Here is an 18,407-nt window from a genome sequence, read left to right as displayed (position 1 = left end):
TTCAACGCGAACGGACATCTTACGGAACTGGAACAGAATCGGTCGCGGCATTTCTAGTTTTGTCAAAATTCTAACTGAAGATGCCAATCGCTAATTCGTAATGCAACTCTGAAAGCAGGTGTGCTTTCAGAAAGCATACATAGCGTGCGAATTCGTTGAAACAGTTTGAGATGCATGAGAAACATGCATGTGTTATTTAAAGGTATCGTGAGTAAAGGTATGCTCCGACATATAGCGATTCGCTATATAGCGCTACAAAATAGCGCAATATCTTCCTCCTCGCGGTGCTCCAAGACGCTAAAAATTAGCGCTTGCCGCAGTTGAGCTCGTGTCAACTTTTTCAGCGCTAATGTTAGCCCTACAATTCGTGTTGACCAATGAGGAGCTGCTTCAGCGATGACGTCGCGGAAGTCCTGGAGTTCTTTTGCTTCCGCACTTCAAGGCACGGCGACCGCATCCGAACCGGCGAGTCTCCCATCCGATATGCCTGCTAATTTTTCGTTTAGTAAGTCGATCAAACTGGTTCGTCGGCATGCTGTCTAACTCCGGTGGCTCTATGATGGGAGCGACCAGAAACGACCACCGAACCTCCGCTAAAGTTTAGTACTGTAGCGCCGCTTTGCAAGTGTGAACCGTCCGATAACAGGGAGCGCTGTTTTTGCGTGATGTTTTGTAGCGCTATATTATCGCGCTGCTATATGTGGGAACTGGCCTTAAGAGGCTATCTGCATTCTGCGATCCGCTCAGCCTGAGCTAGCCAGTGCTTTATTTGTCAGCCATAAGTTTCAGTTTTGGTGAAATATAGTGCCTGCTCGACTTGACGGTTACCTACAGGGACACTCATGAAAGCCATCTGTTACTACGCACCAAATGTCTTGACGCATTTCGCAGCACCGGCGCGACTTACGACACCCCCATTTTGGTTTCTCATCTCTCTCTTTCTCTCAGTTATTTTTCATGTACCTTGTACAGGTAACCTCGTAAGGTACTTAGACTAGCGGCACAAAAGTCTAACCATGAACAGCACTTCTAATTTGATGACGACGATTCGGGCTGTCATCATCATCATCAGAATAGGTATACCAAAATCAATATAAACGTTTTGTCGATTTTATTACTGTTAAAGATTGTTCCATGTAACTGAAGCCATGAAACTCATCACGCGCTTTTCTATTACGTTGTTCTTTTGCGTGTCGTATCACGACATGACTTCTTTTACTGTTGTTGACCATCTCACTGTGTTCCGTACTCTACCGCTGATTGGGCATTTTTCAAGTATTCATCCGCCCTACATGATCCCCCCCGAGTGTATTTTTCATTATTAGGTTTCAACGATTTAATATTGGTTTATATTCAAAGTTTGCCTTCATCGGTTTTGACGCTAACATGCGCTACAAATTCGTTTTTCCTTCCTTTTTAACTTTTACAACTAGACCAAGCACCGCGACTACGGACCACCTTCGACGACGTGACCATACGGCCTGGAAAAAGCGTGGTCCTTCGGTGTTCCGTCGTGGGCGACCCAGCTCCTCACGTCACCTGGCATCTAGACGGCTCGTGGTCTCTAGAACCTCACCACGGAGGTAGAGCTCGGGTTCGAACCTCCTCCAGCACGGAGACGGGCTCTGGCGGGACGCCGGAAGTGGTCAGCACCATGACGCTCGCTTCCGCTGACGTCCAAGATGGCGGTTCTTACAGTTGCGAGGCTTCCAATTATGCAGGAAGGGTTGTGCACGAAGCGCGAGTGAACGTTTATGGCCCCGTGTTTGTGCGTGCGCTGGGAAATGTGTCTGCCCTGGCTGGTAACAACTTCAGAGTGCAGTGTCCCTTTGGTGGATATCCCTACGGGCACGTTTACTGGGAGAAAGGTGAGGTTTCCGTAGAGTCTCGTAAAGAACGTGGACCAAAGGTGTCATGGTTGATACCAATTTATGTCCTATTTATGTCCTATGTAGGATATATCGCATGCGTGCATGGATATGAAAAACGAATGATACGAAAAAGTTAGCGGAGAGTTAGCAGATAGCTTTTTTTTAAGTAGGGGACCGAAATGCTATGTTGCCCCAAAGAAATGGCGTCGTCCATGAGCCCATAGAGGGACTTGGGTTTTTTGGTGCGCGCCCCATTTTTCAAAAATAACTCGGGGCCACAAAGCTGGCTCGCGCGACTTGCGAGAATCTGCGTGAGAGTACTGTTTGTAACGGTCGAAAATACCGAAAAATGATAAAAAGCGTAAGAACAATTAACGGTTTTGTTTCACAAAACCAACTATTTCTGCTACAATGACGCAATATGCTTTTAAAAGGTGAGCAGTTCATCTCTTACTTCCTTTTTCGAAGTCTTGATTCTTAGCCTCCGCAACTGCAAGTGCACCGCTTTCCGGTATGGAAATTCTGTTCTATAAGCCGTGCGCGGGGAGAGGTCGCTGCATGCATTATAGCGCTTACGTTTTGGGTCCCCTGTTCTCATGCACCTTACGTTAAAACTCCAGCACCTTTGCACCCAGCACCTAAAAATATCCAGCACCTTTGAACGACCACTACCAACCGACCATATCCTTCAAATAGCTTGACTAGCACATGCGTGTTCAAATGGCAGGATTTAGATACGGAGGCATATTTCAGTTCTAGGCTAGGGCAAGACATGCTTTCTGGTGTTTTGAAATCAGCAGCATCGACAACTACAAATTTGGAAGAATAATACACTGCTCTTTTTCGTTTCGCTTCTTTTGTGTCACCTCCTGTGTGCTTGCAACGGAGGCATGATATATTGCACCATTGTGTAGATGGTCGACGGTTGCCCCTGAATCAGAGACAAGTGGCCTTCTCGAATGGGACGCTGATGATTCAAGCGACGGACAAAGAGCACGACGAAGGACAATACACCTGCACTGTCCACGGGCCAGACTCCCAGTTGGTGCAACGGACTATCGCTCTGCACGTGAGGAGTAAGTCAACATAACTGTCAATTGCCTCCGTTGGTGCAGTTGAGTTGAGGCGATATCTGAAATTTGATACTTTAAGTTTGACAAACGCAAATCTTTTTATGTGTGCAAATGGGGGAAGCACCCCAAAAATGACCAGTTCAAAGCCATTGATGATTGTATTGAAGTAGTTGCAACGTATCGTACACTAGCCGACACTAGAGAGTTTTAGTATACCGCTACCGGTGCCCGGTAGGCTACCGCGGCTACCGGTGGACTTGCTTACCGCAGTCCCCGGCTCCGGTATAACAGGCTCGTTTAGTATAGCGCGACTCTACCGCGACATTTCACCGGTAGCGATCACAACAGCAGCGCATCGTAGCGGCGGCGCTGCTGTCGATCTCGCCGGGGAAGCGAGCGGTACGCTGGCGGTAGACTGCGCGGTATTTCGCCCCTCCGACCGGCGGCCGGTAGGACCGGGAGGCCGGTATTCCGCTCGCGCTTGCGCAGAGAAGGCATGACGTCAATACCGGCCCCACCGGTAGCCTATGGCCGGTATACTAAAACTCTCTACTTACTCCATTGTAAAGGATGGGAGTGAGTGTGGCGACAGAAGCTTTGGAGTATAGTGTACCGGCGAGAAAGCTTCTGCATTTTAAATTGTTAAGTGTATGGTGAGCTTCAACAATTTCTTCTTCACTAGTTGCATACAGTCAGTAGTCAAGTCATGCGTTGCTCTTCAATCTGTTACTGTCTATGCGCTCAAACGTTTACAACGCAGTCTAGCTCATTACGCCGGTATAAAAGCTGAAGTTTCTGTCTTCGACCCCGAACCCGTGTACTGTAGACGTGCCTTATCCTAATTCACTCAACACTTCTACCCACGTGAGTTTAAATATCCGCCATGCTTGATAACCAAGGCAGCCTTTGCGCCTGTAAAGGATACTTTGCCACATTAAGCCTCGCTTAAAGGCGAAGTCGCCTCAGCAGGTCTTCGTGACGCGGCCGTGATGGTTAGGGATCGAGACAGGAGCCCAACCGGAACGGAAAACCGCTACAACCCGTTTTCATTCCTTTTTTTTTTTTTGTCTGAACCGGAGTTGAACCGGACCGAAATTACATTTCCTGCTGCTGAACCGAACCGGGTACAAAATCAGTCTGAAGCGATTGCTGGTTCGCGAAATGGTTTATGAAGAATGGAGTTGAATAGAAGTGGAAAGAAGTAGAGAAGTAGAAGTAGTAGTAGAAGTAGTAGTAGAATAGAAGTAGTAGTAGAATAGAAGTAGTATGTAGAATAGAAGTAGTATGTAGAGTAGGAGTAGAAGTAGAAACGATGTTCAACAGGAACGTTTGAAAACAAGTAATTTCTTTAGGAGTTATATTACGAGCCCAGCAAGAGCCAATTGTTCCACTACGTATTTAAAATGTCATTTCCAACCAAAACCAACGTTTTTACAAGACAAGCCACAAACTGAATCTCACATGGATGTGTTTCAGTTTCGTTTCTGTACTGCGGCGACACCTCAGAAGCCGGACCAAACTTTATAAGACAGACTAAATCTGGGGGTTGTGTGAGCGGAATTCAAATTTTTCGTAGGAGGCCTTAAAGCCCCAGTGCTCGAGAACACAAGAAGGACGTACGACAAGGCATTGTGGCTTGGGTCTTAGACTGGGGTTAACATTTTCTATAAATCGCCAAATAGCCCGATTTCTCACATTGTTCAAATTTTCAGTTCCGAAAACGTTTCAAATATGTTCGCCAATAGTTCGGCATTACTTCTTTGTTTTCAATCCAATCCAATCAAAATTCCTGTGTCATTAGTCATTACGCTCGCACCATGAATGGTTTTAGAGCACAGTAACTGCACGTTGAGCAAAGACCCTCGTCAGGACCTAATGCAGTAGAGAGGAATGCCAGCTCATACGGACGCGTATAGCAAGCAGACCTTGCGTTCGATTGGCGTTTCTTCTCTGAATAAACTATGTCCCTCATCACTCTTAGTAGAGTCGTTCCACGTATAAGGTACCTCCTTCGTAGTGATCACCAGGAAGGAAAAAAGAGCCACTCAAAACATACAGGATGCACCCCTCCAAGTTTACCAAGCCGTACCTTTCGTCTGCCCAAAAACGCACTGATGAATTTTCTGGCACACCAATTTCATTACGGCAAGCTAAACTCATTTGCTGGCAGCCTGCTGCTGCTGTGTACATGAGAGAAAAACCGGTTCTGTAAGCAGAAACACGCTGAGGGGGGCCTCGATTCATCCCTTCCTCATTCCAGCCTGTTATCGATGGGTTTGCTAATTGAGTTCATGGTGCGCGAGCTCCCAGATACTAATATGTTCTGTACGCGTATTTATTTAGTTATTTATGTAGTTTCCTTACTGGCATTGCTTAGTGCTCATGATCGCGTTTTAATTATCGGTGCGCTCTGCTGGGCTGATTATGAAGATCAAGCGATTTCGATTACCATCATCCTAAAGCCGTTTGAAAGAATGTGGTAATTTTTGAACTGCGATTAGCGAAGGCTGTCAGCTGAGAGTTTGTTTTGTTGTACGCACAAGCAGGGCGCACTTTGCAGTTTGTTCCGAGTCACTGGTGTTATGAGTGGATAAACTTTCTATCGTGCTTCTTTTAATTTTTTTTATTTTTGTTTTTCGGGAATGACACGATTAGTATTATCTCAAGGCGGAGGAGCACAAAGAGAAATAAAACATAGTATCGAAAACAAAATTAAATACAAGGTTTTCTTCTACTGGATACATCTTTGTTACGCTTTAATGGGAAGATTGATTTTAATATTAAGTAAATTATGAGTTAACATATTTATTATATTACTTTTTCTTTCTCGTTTGCGTTGTACATGTTTTAGTGATATGTAGAAATGCAATGTGCCTGTAGGAAGGGTACAGGAAACAAGGAAGCATTTACTTTTTTGTATTGTTGACTGTTTAGATGAGCCAGAAAAAAAAAAGCGAGCCCGTCACCCTTAACGATTCAGCCCAGTATTTCCTATCTTTTATTTCTGCTATTTATTTACCATTTTATTAGTTACCATTTTAGCTTTTATTATTCCGTGTCGGCGCCGCAAAACCACTGTTGCTATGAGCGGCTAAAAAGGAAGTCATGAATGGGAAAATGAGGAGAAGGTTGATGGATTGATTGAACGATTGATTTGAAGGAAAAATAAAAAGAGGTGCACGAGAATCAGTGATGTTGGTTGGTGGCGAAGGAATGAAGAAGGATACTGGGAAAACACTTGAGCCATACCTATACAGCGAACAGGTACACCGTCACTACATGTATTGTACTTTTTTTTCCTTTGCCCTTTTCCATAGGCACACTGAAATTACCTTTTTTTTTTACCATACCTATACAGGTGAAATATAAAAATAGGGCTATGAAGAATATGAATACAATATACAATGGCACACATGTACAATAAGCGAGAGAAACATCGTCAATATCCTAGTTTCAGTCTGGTTACCCTTTCCCCATTCAGACACAGAAGGGGCTGTCCCATAAGGATGACAATCCATTTTCCTCTTCACGATTTAGTTCCTTCATTATCGCGGTCTCTCTGAATTAACCAACCGAACTTGGAGTTTGACCCTTATGACGTGTATAGGTACATTTGGAAAAGCACTTCATACAAGTTCCGAAAAACATACGAAAGAGTCACCGATTCATAAATTCAGACAATACTTGCGGGAAAACAAGCTCCCACTCGAGAGTTCGGGCTGTCGTCTGGCATAAGGCGATTTCTCAAACAAGTCGTTTCCAGACTTGAGGAAGACATAGCGGACGCTGATCGAAGGCAGTTGGCACGTATTAAGCTCAGGTGACAAAAAAAAAAGAAGAAGAAAATATAGACGTTGACGATAAACAGCTAAAACTAGAACGAACAGCGACAATCAGATGACTACATAAGATAGATTTATACGGAAGCGTAACAGCTAGCGGAACAAGGGGACAAAAAAAAAAAAAAATGTGGGGGGAAATCTTCAAAGGATCCGGGCCAGGCCTCTTCGTGCTTCGTTGGATCCGCTCTTTTTTCTTTTTCTTTTTTTTTCTTTTTCTACTCCCTCCTTCTGTGTCCTGTCTGTTCACTGACATCTACCTACGCTTCCGCTTGGGAAAGGAAAAGTGGGTGTCACGGTTTCGCGAAGCAGCATTAATTCTGATATTGCGCCGGGTATTATACGGTGTGAGCCGCTTACATTATCGCTTTCAAAGAGGAAACAGAAGAACAGAAGGTTCTCCCGAATCGTAAAGAGATAAGAATATAAGATAAACAGAGAGAGAGAGAGAAAAAAAAAAGGAGAAGGAGGCGCTGCAGGATGGCACGATAGACTCTTAATCTGAGGTGGAAGAGACGATGGAATGGAAATGCCGATATAGCGGCAGCTTGTTTACAACGAGGATAAGATAAATGTGTTTGTGCTCTGGCTAAGTTCGTGAGTGGTTTTCAACGCCTTAGCTACTTTCGAGTTCTAAAGAGCCCGTTCACTGCTTTGTTGTTTGCTTATCAGTGATGTTCTATATTACTTGGCTGCAGCGAAATTTATTTTTGCCGAGCCGGAACCAAGAAACAAAGTTTTGTTCCGTGAATGTAAACCCAGGCAGCACAATGTACTGAAAGTCGAGTGCAATAGGGGTGGACGTGTAGGTGGAATGCCTTGAACGCACTCATGAAGCTAAATAACATTGATAAGACACATACCGTCCACCCCTATTGCACTCGACTTTCAGTACATTGTGCTGCTTGGGAAGGTAGTTAACAGCAGTATTCTTTCCGTCTCCCTGTAATCAAGGATTGGAGTAAAGTTACGTAAAAATAAATAATAAAAAAAGGTCTAATTGCCCGAAGCATTGTTCTTCCCTAATGAGTTACCTGACACGGCGAAATCACAATTCCGATTGTGAGACAGAAAAAGATTATGTTTGAGCCAATAATGTCGGAGCCCACATGAAAGCAAGGCCTCATGGCACTTTCTGTATATCCAAGATTATTGGACCTTGGCGCAATCCCGCACACAATAAGCGCCGGGTTCTTCGATCACTTATTACTTTTCTAACAGCTACGAAACTACTGGTCAAACTCGAGCCATTTGCCCTATACTATTCGCTCCGAGATCGAACGGTGTCGGCGCGCTGCGGAGAAACGACGAACTACGGCAGTGTGGACGCTTCGTCTGCTGTTACACGTTTATTCCCCGTTCAGTGCAATAGGTGGCGTATTTAACCGTTCGCCTCTTGTCAGGTGGCCCCCAAATCACCCCATTCAGTTTCCAAGCCAATCTACACGAGGGCGTGCGCGCTGGAGTCACGTGCCTCGTCCATGCCGGGGATCCTCCAATCCGCATCGAGTGGCTCTGGAATGGGCAAGTCCTTCGGCGAGGCCCCGACGTCTCCGTCATGAGTCCAGAAGGTGGCTTTGTTTCTACGCTTACGCTACAGCGACTGTCATCGAAGCACAACGGAAATTATACGTGCCGAGCAACGAACCAATATGCTTCAGCGTCATACTCAGCTCAGTTGCTCGTTAAAGGTAATTATATTAATTGCATCACGTCATTTGAATGAGAATGTATTCGATGGTCTCTCACTTGAAGACAACATGGTTGGTACCATACCGATACAATTAGACTTAAAATGTTATCATTTCTAGCTTACTTCTAAGTTCTTTGGACGAGAGACTTGTACTTTACGAAAAAAGAAAAAAAAAAGGAGGAGCAAACAAAATCACCGTTGATCAAGATACGTCTCATACAGAAAATTTACAATTAAAGATCACTTTCTTCTTTCATCGGAGCCGATTAAATGAAATATCTTGAGAGCACTAGGCTGAAAGCACAGCTGTGGGGAGAGTCCTGCATTTTTCAGCATCTCCTCAGTACTAGATGTATAGTCGGTGACAACTTAAGTCCTACCATTGGGACCGCCCACTCATCCGTGGAAGGCTCCTGCGATTGGCTACCAGCCTTTGCACGACGCCCCCGCTTCGCGATGTAGTGCCGGCTCTCTCTCTCCCCCCTGTCCCCACTTGGCCGCGGCGCATTACATTCGCGCGCGCGGAGCGATTCTTGTGTGAGGGCGGGGTCAAGTGTATGACTTATGTAGGGTAGGAAGTGACTATAGGTAGGAAGTGACTATAGGTAGGAAGTGACTATAGGTAGGAAGTGACTATAGGTAGGAAGTGACTATAGGTAGGAAGTGACTATAGGTAGGAAGTGACTATAGGTAGGAAGTGACTATAGGTAGGAAGTGACTATAGGTAGGAAGTGACTTTTTCGGGTTAAATTCGATTCCGCCCGGTTAGTTCCCCCCGAAGTGACCTCCGACCAATTCGGGTGAAACCCGATTTCTCCCCGAATTCCAGTCACTATGAAATCCTCAAGTGACGTTTCCACTGAAGAAGAAGAACAAAGGTCGCCACGTGTAACACATATAAGAATGGGTCATTGACGTTCCTTGCAATACACCCATGTGTGTGAACACTGTCTATGCCTTTGGGGATTACTGCTGGAAGGTCACGATCCCAAAAAAAAAGAAAAAAGAGAAAGAGAGAGAGAGAGTGATTAGGAGAGGACTTAATAGACAAGAGGAGAAACAAAAACCCCCGATAACACCCGAAGGCACAATTATCGCCCGATTTCTTCCTGAATTACAGATTTAAAAACAGCGCCCGATTTTTACCCCCGAATCTGAGAAAGGCATTTACCCCGAAAAAGTCGCCCCCTAACTATAGGGTGTCACTGGAGAGAATAAAAAAAAGCTACCGAAGAGGACACGAGCCTTCTTCGCTAGCTTCTTTACTGTCGCACGAGAGTAGCAATACGAGGTAGTTGGTACATGATCTACATACATAGGTACATAGTTGGTACATGATCTACAAGGTGCAAAAGCAGTCAAACACAAAAGACAGACAGAGTGACGAGACGACTGTCAACATTCAACTGGAATCTTATTACGAAAGTATCGTATACGATACCTTGTACCATGCACCTTTGCACCTTGTAAACCTTTATTGTCTCCCATGGCACCCTACACTAGGCACATGCCATCGTCGCTTAGGTGGCATACTATATAGAAATATAATATACCTATCACAATATCCCACCAACCGATGCCATGTGGAGCTCCTTCATGGCAGATCTAAGCAACAATCGCATTCGTTTTGAATCATTACCGCTTTAAATTTATTCCAGTGCCTCCTTCTTGGACATTGGAGCCAAACGACACGACAGCGGTAACTGGTCGATCGGTCTTCATCGATTGCCAAGCACACGGGGTACCTCAACCGCATATCCGCTGGAAAAGTGCAGCAGGTATATTTCGGTATTTTGCATGAAGGGGATTACCAAACAGGTGCGCGATAAGCTTTTCGCCTCCATATCGAGCAATTCAAAGGCACGCTCCCTTCTCAGAAATTTTTGGCATTTCGGAGTGTATGTGTTCGAGCTTCCTCCTGCGTTAAATACCGATATGCATGAATATTCGAGTACACAGCAAGAGTCAAGTTGAAGACAAAGATCGAATGGTGGTCGACTAAGATAGGAGTGAAATATAATGCAGCGAAAGGCCATTCTCGACGATTATTTACGGCGGTTACGAACTAAATGCACGGTACCATTTCTGCATGATTGCTGTCGTCGAGTATGTAGTGTAATTACTGCAGAGGAAAATATCGACTGCTTTAAAATAGCGAGCCTTGTAGGCGGTGGCGAAGCCCTAGTGTGGGTATTGTTAAAGGGGCAGTAAAGAGAGAATATTTCCCCTCGCGGAAAAAGAGAAGGCGTTACCTTGGCAACAGCATAAAAGGAACGGGTGTTCGTTCGCTGCGTCGTTCGTGAGAAATCGCGAATTCGACATTCCCTTTCCTTCTCAAGAAGCGCGACAATGCGGATTGGTTTCCTCAAACGATCGTCCGCGATGATTGGACCAATCGTTTGAGGAGACCAATAACAGCAGACCAACAGGAGACCACTGCAGCTAGAATATGAGACGAGGTGATGGAGAGGGGGGCGGGAGACGACCAGGACCAATGGAAGACTGGTACTCCCAACCCCAGCTTTCTTTTCTCTTTTCTTGTAGGGGATAGCAAGCCTCTTGCATGACTAATATTTCCCTTCCTTTATTCTTTTTTGCCATTAAGCATATCCCGTCCCCCTGCACATCCTATACGCGCACCATATAACCACAGGACCTCGACAAGTGCTGACTTCGCCAGTTGAAGATGGATTAACCACCAATCGAATACAGAGTGGCCAAATGAGGAAATCAAATATCAATATTAGCTCCTTTCCATCTTTAGTCCGCGCATCTTACTTTTGCTGATGACATAAAGGAGCAATAGTTAGCAATAGAGCAGCCGTTTGTGAGAAGGCTGTTTTTATTCTATCAACCGGAGTCTAACCTGATCCTGCACCAGGGATTAACATTATATTACGAATCTAAATGAATTCTCTGTTTATTGATGTAAAATCGCGTGTATTGACCGAACCTGTGCAGACCCATAGCAATCTACTAATAGTGGGTCTGCTGCTATTTAGGCGTCTTAATTTGAAACAGCATAGAAAGAGGAAAAAAAAAACTCTCAAAACAACGAAGCAACAACGCACAAAACGGCACTTGATTTAAAGCACGTATTTTACTGTGGGGTGGTGGTGGTGGTGGTGGTGGTGATAGGGCTTGCCGTTGTCGGCCTCACGTATGTGGGCAACGTCACGACTCACGCCCTGGGGGAATGTGCGTCCTGGGCCGACTTCTAAGGGAACTGTGGGGAGAAAGTGTCACCTGACTTGTGCAGGCCTAACAGAGCCATTCAAAGCAAAGCCTGGTCGAGGCCGGTTTAAATATGCGGGGCCATTTCCTTTCTTCTTCTTTTCTTATGTGGTCACCTTTGCCTCGGTGTCATTACTATTTCAACAGATTCTGATCCGAGCTTGGTGAACACGGGAGAATCGGCTGCGTTTCGCACCATCATCAGCAACTCACACATTCACATCCTCGTGAATGGCACGCTAAGCATCCGGAGCGTCGAGCCCAAGGACGCTGGACTCTACCTGTGCGAAGCGAGCAACGGTGTTGGATCTGCGATCAGCCGCGTGCTGCAGCTCACAGTGCGGAGTAAGCAGTAGGACTTATCTATAGACGACCCTCTGTTTACAAACATGTGACGTCCCGAGAAGACCGGTTCGAGGTTATGTTTTGCTGTGGTGGGCAAGAAGCGTGACAAACGCGGCGGCGAAACGTAAGCAATGACGTAGGGGCGCAGGTCGCCTGTATGGTCAGAGGTGTGCGCGGGTGCGGTTATACCCGCGTTACATCCGGAATTACGGATAAAAAATAGAGCGTTTTCAAATCCGCGAAATTGCTTAGTCCATTGCCAAATCCAGCCCCACCAACGTTCAGCTGTTCGGTCCTCACCATTAGGCGACTAATTATTCCATTTCACCACAAAACCCCAGGCGGAAAAACTCATCATCAGACAAATAAAGTTGTTGTTGTTCAAATCTGCACTGTCCAAATGCGGATACCACCGCACGCCCTTCTTCAGCGCTCGCGGTATCCGTGTTACTATCCGCAAGAAAGCTTTATTGGTAGTGAGTGCTCGGTGGCTCACTCGGTATAGCGTGTACCACCTGCTGATCCCAAGATCGCGGGTTCAAACCCGGCTGAGGACGGTGGCAACTTCGTGGACGGGTACAAGTTGCTCAGTCTTCGGCGAGGGGGTTATATGCGGTGTGCCGTGTGTCGAGATTTCGGCGCACATTAAAAGAAACCTCCGGTGGGCAAAATTAATCCAGAGACCCGACCACTGTGGCGTCGCTCACGATTACACTTGTCACGTGACGTAAGGCCCCGAATTATTAATATTAATGCGAGAGCGTTGATAACGTGGCTCCCAACGTAACCGCGTCTACCGCACTCAATTAACGGATAATATACTAACTCATGCTTAGAATACTGAGCTGCGTATACTGTGCCAGTGGTTCCGGTAGGTACGGTAGCTTCACGTTGACGTTATCAGCGTTATCAGCGGCCTACTAAACTATCTATTGTCTCTGCTAACGTTAGCTAGATGCAGCCGTAATTGAGAGTACTTATAGCGAATGCAAAGCGGCGTGGCGAAGCATGTCATCCGTTGCGTGGGCTGCGCAATTAACTGATTAGAGAACTGTGGATGACAATGTTCCTAAACAGTTTGTGTACCCCGAAGTAAAACCGCTTGTCACGTTACGTTTTCATCAAGCAGATTTTTTTTTCAACGAATGTAACGATCCCGGATGTGCGTATACGTACGCTCAATGTCCTGGTGGATGCGGAAGCGGATACACCTGTTTCAAGTAGCGCGAATTCGGATGCAGTTGCGGATCCTAGAAGCGTGCGTGAAATGCGGGTGTAGATACTGTCAAAGCTATCCGCGTTCATCTATGCTAATAGTTGCCACACCTTTTCGTATCTTTTCCACGCTGTCTTTTTTTGAAATATAGTATGATGTTTTCGAGGTATAATCTGAACTGAAACGCTTCTTCCTATTTTTCAAGGTGCGCCACAATTCGCCAGAAAGTTCTCGACAGTGTCCGTGAAACGAGGTGCCAGGGCTGAAGTGGCATGCCGTGCTCGTGGTGATCTTCCTATGCGCTTTCACTGGCTGAAGAACAACCTCGCCTTCAATGTTCTCAAGGAACATAGGTACCGCGTCAAATATCTATATAATAAAAAGGGGAGGGGCCCACTCTGCGATCGAAACACTTTTCTGGGCACTAAGAAGGCAACAATCGAGAAACTGGAGGGTATGTATTATACATGGGCGTCATCCGGCTATGTCAGGACATCTTAGCACTTCCCTACTTAAAACTAATCTAGAAAGTTAGACAGGACAGAAATAAATAGTTCAATACAGTATATTGGAGAACGTGCGCTGAACATCTGAGATGCAGTATTATGTTCTATATTACACCTTCTAGTTCAGTTACCTTCCACTCTTTTTTTATAATAAACATATCCTCCCCCTCAGTTCAGGAGTTGTTAAAACAACAGTTTTCAACGTTGGCGCTTTCTACTGCAGAAAAATGTAAGGTGGTGGTGTGATAAAAGAAAAATAATGGGGATAAAAATGTAAGACACGCAACGTATCCTGAAAACATGTGTTTGCCTAAACGTTCTTATGTCACGTACTGAGAATTGCTAATGCCAATGGGCTTTGCTTTATTTTATGAACAGCAACGTGAGCATTGATGGTACTGGAGGATCACATGGAAAATCCTTGTACCAACCAGAGAATTCTGTGTCGTGTCACATACGATCGTGACTTCCAGAAACGTGCTGCCGTCCATACGGTACTGAACAAAGTTTGTTGGTTGGTTTTAGGAAAAAAATAAAATGGAGATTTTAAGAAAGTTATCTGCGTTATTGTTTGCATTTTTACTGCTCATTTATCACGTTAATCTGCATAATTACTAAAAGTTCCGAGTCAAGGCGTCTCCTTTCGGCAAATTGCAGGTAGCCGATGTTCAATTAAGCTTCACTTCACACGCGATAAGTTAAAAAAGTAACTTTACAATGGGTTAATACAAAATGTGAAAGCTCGCGCCTGGGTTAGTGAACATTTATTCTAGTAGGAAAGGTATAGGAAAGCGAAAAGGTACAGCAGGGTTCAATGAAATACAAGGTCGACGTCCTGTTGATATTCCACAAAAGAATAATAGAATAAATGAAATAATGACTGACAGAAAGAACAATACTATAGAATAACTAAACTAACAGAATAACAGGATACCGATGGATGGATGAATTGATTGATCGACTGGGAAAGGAAAATATGGAAATGGGAGTGAAGTGGACTGTGAAAAGAACCGTACACATTTGCAATGGAAGCAAGGCTAAGTAATTAATTAACAGCGCGCTCCCACAGCGGAGGCAGTGTTCATACCTTACCCGGTATTAAGGGACCTCCCTTTGAACCACACCGAAGGAGGTCGTTAGGACAACATCTGCAGGTGCTGGCCTGACCCCCCCCCCCCCCCCTTGGTGGTGTTGGTACAGCTACTGCAAAGGGTGTCACGGTTACACCCCACAAATGGAGTAGCATGTTACTCCCCTTACGGGGTGTAACTTTTACTCCAAAAGGGAGTGTTCCTTGGGACAAGCCATTTACTCCCTTAAGGAAGTCGTGACGCCACCCTTTTTTTTTTCACAGTGTCTGTTACCAGAGTACCGCGAGCATCAGTTGCGCAAAATTAACATTCGCGACTACTCGATACGTGTCTTAACCTTGGACACCCATCCATTAGACAAAATGACGCTGAAAGCCTGACTAATTGACTAAGGTGAACCGCCCCTAATGCCTTTCTTGGTCCCTATCTTACAGGTATTCTCGAATGGAGGACAGGGTGGGCGATGTGACCACCTCAAAGATAACGGTGCAGAACGTCGACCGATCCGACAACGCCGTTTTCACTTGCCAGGCGTCCAACGAATTTGGAGAAGATTCAACCAACATACAACTCACGGTGCAAGGTAAGAGTACCCCACCACCCTTCGCTCTACCCCACCACCCGCTCTTTGGTGGCAGAGTTTCGCTCCGACACCGCGAGATGGCGCTGAAACAGGTCGCACATGTACGTGCTCGGGCCGTCAGAAAGAACGCGAGGCGACATTCAACAGTTCACGGTCCTATCCAGTGTTTCATAGAACTTGTAGTGGAACCTGAAGACAACCGCGGTCGACTTTTCCACGACAACAACAATATATGATGACGATGACATGGGGTGTTTCACCGCGGTGGTGCGGTACCCTACACCATTGCACGTGGAACATTATATAAAGATGATGAAGGAAGGATGAAAATACGAGACAGAAGTAAAGCGTCTGAAGCAATCCAGTGGACTACAGGAAGTCCATGAACAGGTGAAGAACCCCACGATAGAGCACAGGACCATCATAGGGGCCAATGAGTGCAGCTAATTGAGCGGCCTCTTGCTGATACGGGCAAGCTTATCACACGGTATCTGCCTTTGCGGACAGTACAGTGCACGTTCCATAAGAATGTGCTGGGTTTTCGCCACAAGACACCGCAGGTGGAACAGAGGCTTGTGTCGCAGCATCTGATCATGCGCTTGAATTGTGGGGTGAAAGCCACACTGAGGCAGAGTCTAACGCAGGAGGGAGGTAAAATGGCGTAATAACCGGGCAGGGAAAGAAAACGACAAATTTGGGTCTACCAAATACATGAGAGATTGAGCCGTGGTGTCCAGGCGCCATTGCTGCAGAGCCAATGATTGAAACAACGCATTTAGTAGGGTCCTTCTGTCACCTATCGACAGCACAATGGGCACGGTTGTCGGGGACTCGTGGGCAGCCATTGCTACTCTCTCAGCCTCCTCGTTGCCTCTTGAACCGCAATGACCAGTAATCCAATGCAGGGATATATGATGACCATAATTTAGACGCTGGACTTGGTTGAGAATGTCTACTACGATGGAGGCTAGCGACCCACGAAGCCCCATGGTTGCCACACATTCAAGAGCAGCCCGTGAATCGGTGTAGACCACCCGGACACGCGGAGGAACTTGGGATATCTGCTGCAGAAAGAGTAGAATGGCATCGACTTTGCCAAGAACGTTCATCAACTGCAACCTTTCGGACCACAAAGAAAATGTCGCCTTAGCATGGTGTTTTGAAGAAAGATTTTTTGCAGCTTTGCTCTAGCAACTGGGCAAGCAGCAAATATTTTGCGCTACTTATTGAACGAACCGCACGGAAGCACAGCATGCAGTTGAGGATCTGCTTCCAGAAACACTCCGACTGAAACACAATTTAATTATCATATTATTGTCGACTTCTAGAAGCATGATCATTTACAGCGAAATAATTTATGGTCTCATGGAGCTCACGGCGAACAGTATTATGATTGATTGGTAAAAAAAAAAAAAAAGTTAGCCCCAAAAGGAGTACGCTTCACCCGGGCAAAGGTATGGCGAAAACACGCGGCGAAGGAGTAATTAGTCTTGTCTTAGAAGCCGCAACGAGAGCAGCGGAAGCGAAATAAGGAGAGAAGATATTAGCGCTGTTTCTGCTCAATACCATAAATCGTTGAGAAGTGCGAACGAAGACAGTCTGGAAACCGTTCGAGGCAGGCTTTGCTAATTGTTTTAATTTGTAGAGTGCGAGAACCGTTCGTGTCGTTAATCTCGAGATACCTACCACCAGTTCCTTTCTTCCACCTTCTACTCCCGCATTGCTGAATTTCATCCGTGGGTTTTCTGCTCAACGAGGAGACAACGAGCTTAAGATTCAGCATTGGAGACGCAACGCCTTGCTGTAAGAACTGCTACTATGTATATGCTCTCCTTTTGTTCTTAATTTATTTTCATGAACCACACAGCTTATGTAGTTTGTTTACTTGTTTCATTTTATTCTTAAGCAGGGTGAGTATCCTGCTGTGTCGCTCGCGGTTGCCAAATTTGATGGCATTGAGATGAAACGAAAAATATTAATATAAAATTGAAAATAATATGAATATGACTACACCAGAACGCGTAACTACTAGATGTTGGTGGGGTTAATGATGAAGCGAGAGGACAGAAAGTGAACTAATAAAAGAAAAAGAAGAGAAAATAATAGGGCAGCTGATGGGCGTGCGGGCTTAACAACAAGAAAAAGAACTTTATACTGCAGAGGTAATTACTATAAAGTACTTACTATTGGGTACTGACTATCAGGTAGGTAGGCTTACTATTGTAGGTTTTCTACATTCATCGCTATACCCCTATGAGTCAGAATTTAATGTCTGCATGGATGTCCCCGAAATTCGTATTTTACAACTGCGCAGAGGACCTGGATTGCGAAGACGAAAGAATGCCTGGGTTGTGAGTGCCACGGTGCACTTTTTGTTCACGGTTTGTTCGGTGGTGCCACTCTGAGCGCGGAAGACGGCCTAACAGAAGCTACAAATTGCTTCCGCTCGAGCACGTACACCAGAGTTCACAACATTGCTCCTAATCGTGCGTAATCAACGCCGACTGTGACGCACATTTGATCATGGAGTTCTTGGATCGTGAGAAAACGGACAGAAACAGGGAGCAGAATGTAGCAAGTGCAAGCGACCTGTTTGGGATGCAGGCTTGAGCGCACTCCTGCGATTGAAAGCTTTTCTAATATTATGTTGTTCGTATCTCGAGTTCCCGCGCCACCGGCGACTGCCACAGCCACGCGAACGTACGCGCTCGCATCCGCGAGGCTTAGGAATTACTACAGTTCTGAGTGATATGATTCAGCGCATGCTAAAACACAATTTGGCAAGATGGTGACGACGTAGAAACTTATGTCAGAGATGTAGCGGCATCGCTATCGCTCGCCTTCGTCGCCATCTTCATCTACGGGCATCTTCTCACGCGCCATAATAAACCATTAATTCCTTTACCGTCTTCACTGCTGGCCGGTCCTTCCTTACTTAGCGCTCCACGAACTGGTG

The 18,407-nt window shown here is 45.6% G+C and overlaps 2 protein-coding genes across 4 annotated transcripts in view; one reads left to right on the top strand and one right to left on the bottom strand.

Annotated features, from left to right (window-relative positions):
• LOC135393817 (nucleobindin-2-like) overlaps window positions 1-18,407 on the bottom strand; it is a 420,933-nt gene that overhangs the window by 379,855 nt on the left and 22,671 nt on the right. The gene's annotated exons all lie outside the window — the stretch shown is intronic.
• LOC135393816 (cell adhesion molecule Dscam1-like) overlaps window positions 1-18,407 on the top strand; it is a 308,169-nt gene that overhangs the window by 269,301 nt on the left and 20,461 nt on the right. For both annotated transcript variants that reach the window (XM_064624094.1, XM_064624095.1), the window contains exons 8-14: window positions 1,434-1,868; window positions 2,786-2,947; window positions 8,187-8,474; window positions 10,135-10,254; window positions 11,858-12,055; window positions 13,477-13,624; window positions 15,303-15,451. In XM_064624094.1, coding sequence (XP_064480164.1) covers window positions 1,434-1,868; window positions 2,786-2,947; window positions 8,187-8,474; window positions 10,135-10,254; window positions 11,858-12,055; window positions 13,477-13,624; window positions 15,303-15,451 — 1,500 coding nt within the window. The remainder of the gene's footprint in view (window positions 1-1,433; window positions 1,869-2,785; window positions 2,948-8,186; window positions 8,475-10,134; window positions 10,255-11,857; window positions 12,056-13,476; window positions 13,625-15,302; window positions 15,452-18,407) is intronic.

The sequence above is a fragment of the Ornithodoros turicata genome, chromosome 5 (assembly GCF_037126465.1).
Source record: "Ornithodoros turicata isolate Travis chromosome 5, ASM3712646v1, whole genome shotgun sequence".
NCBI classification, from domain to species: Eukaryota; Metazoa; Arthropoda; class Arachnida; order Ixodida; family Argasidae; genus Ornithodoros; species Ornithodoros turicata.
This window is presented reverse-complemented; position numbering and strand designations above follow the sequence as displayed.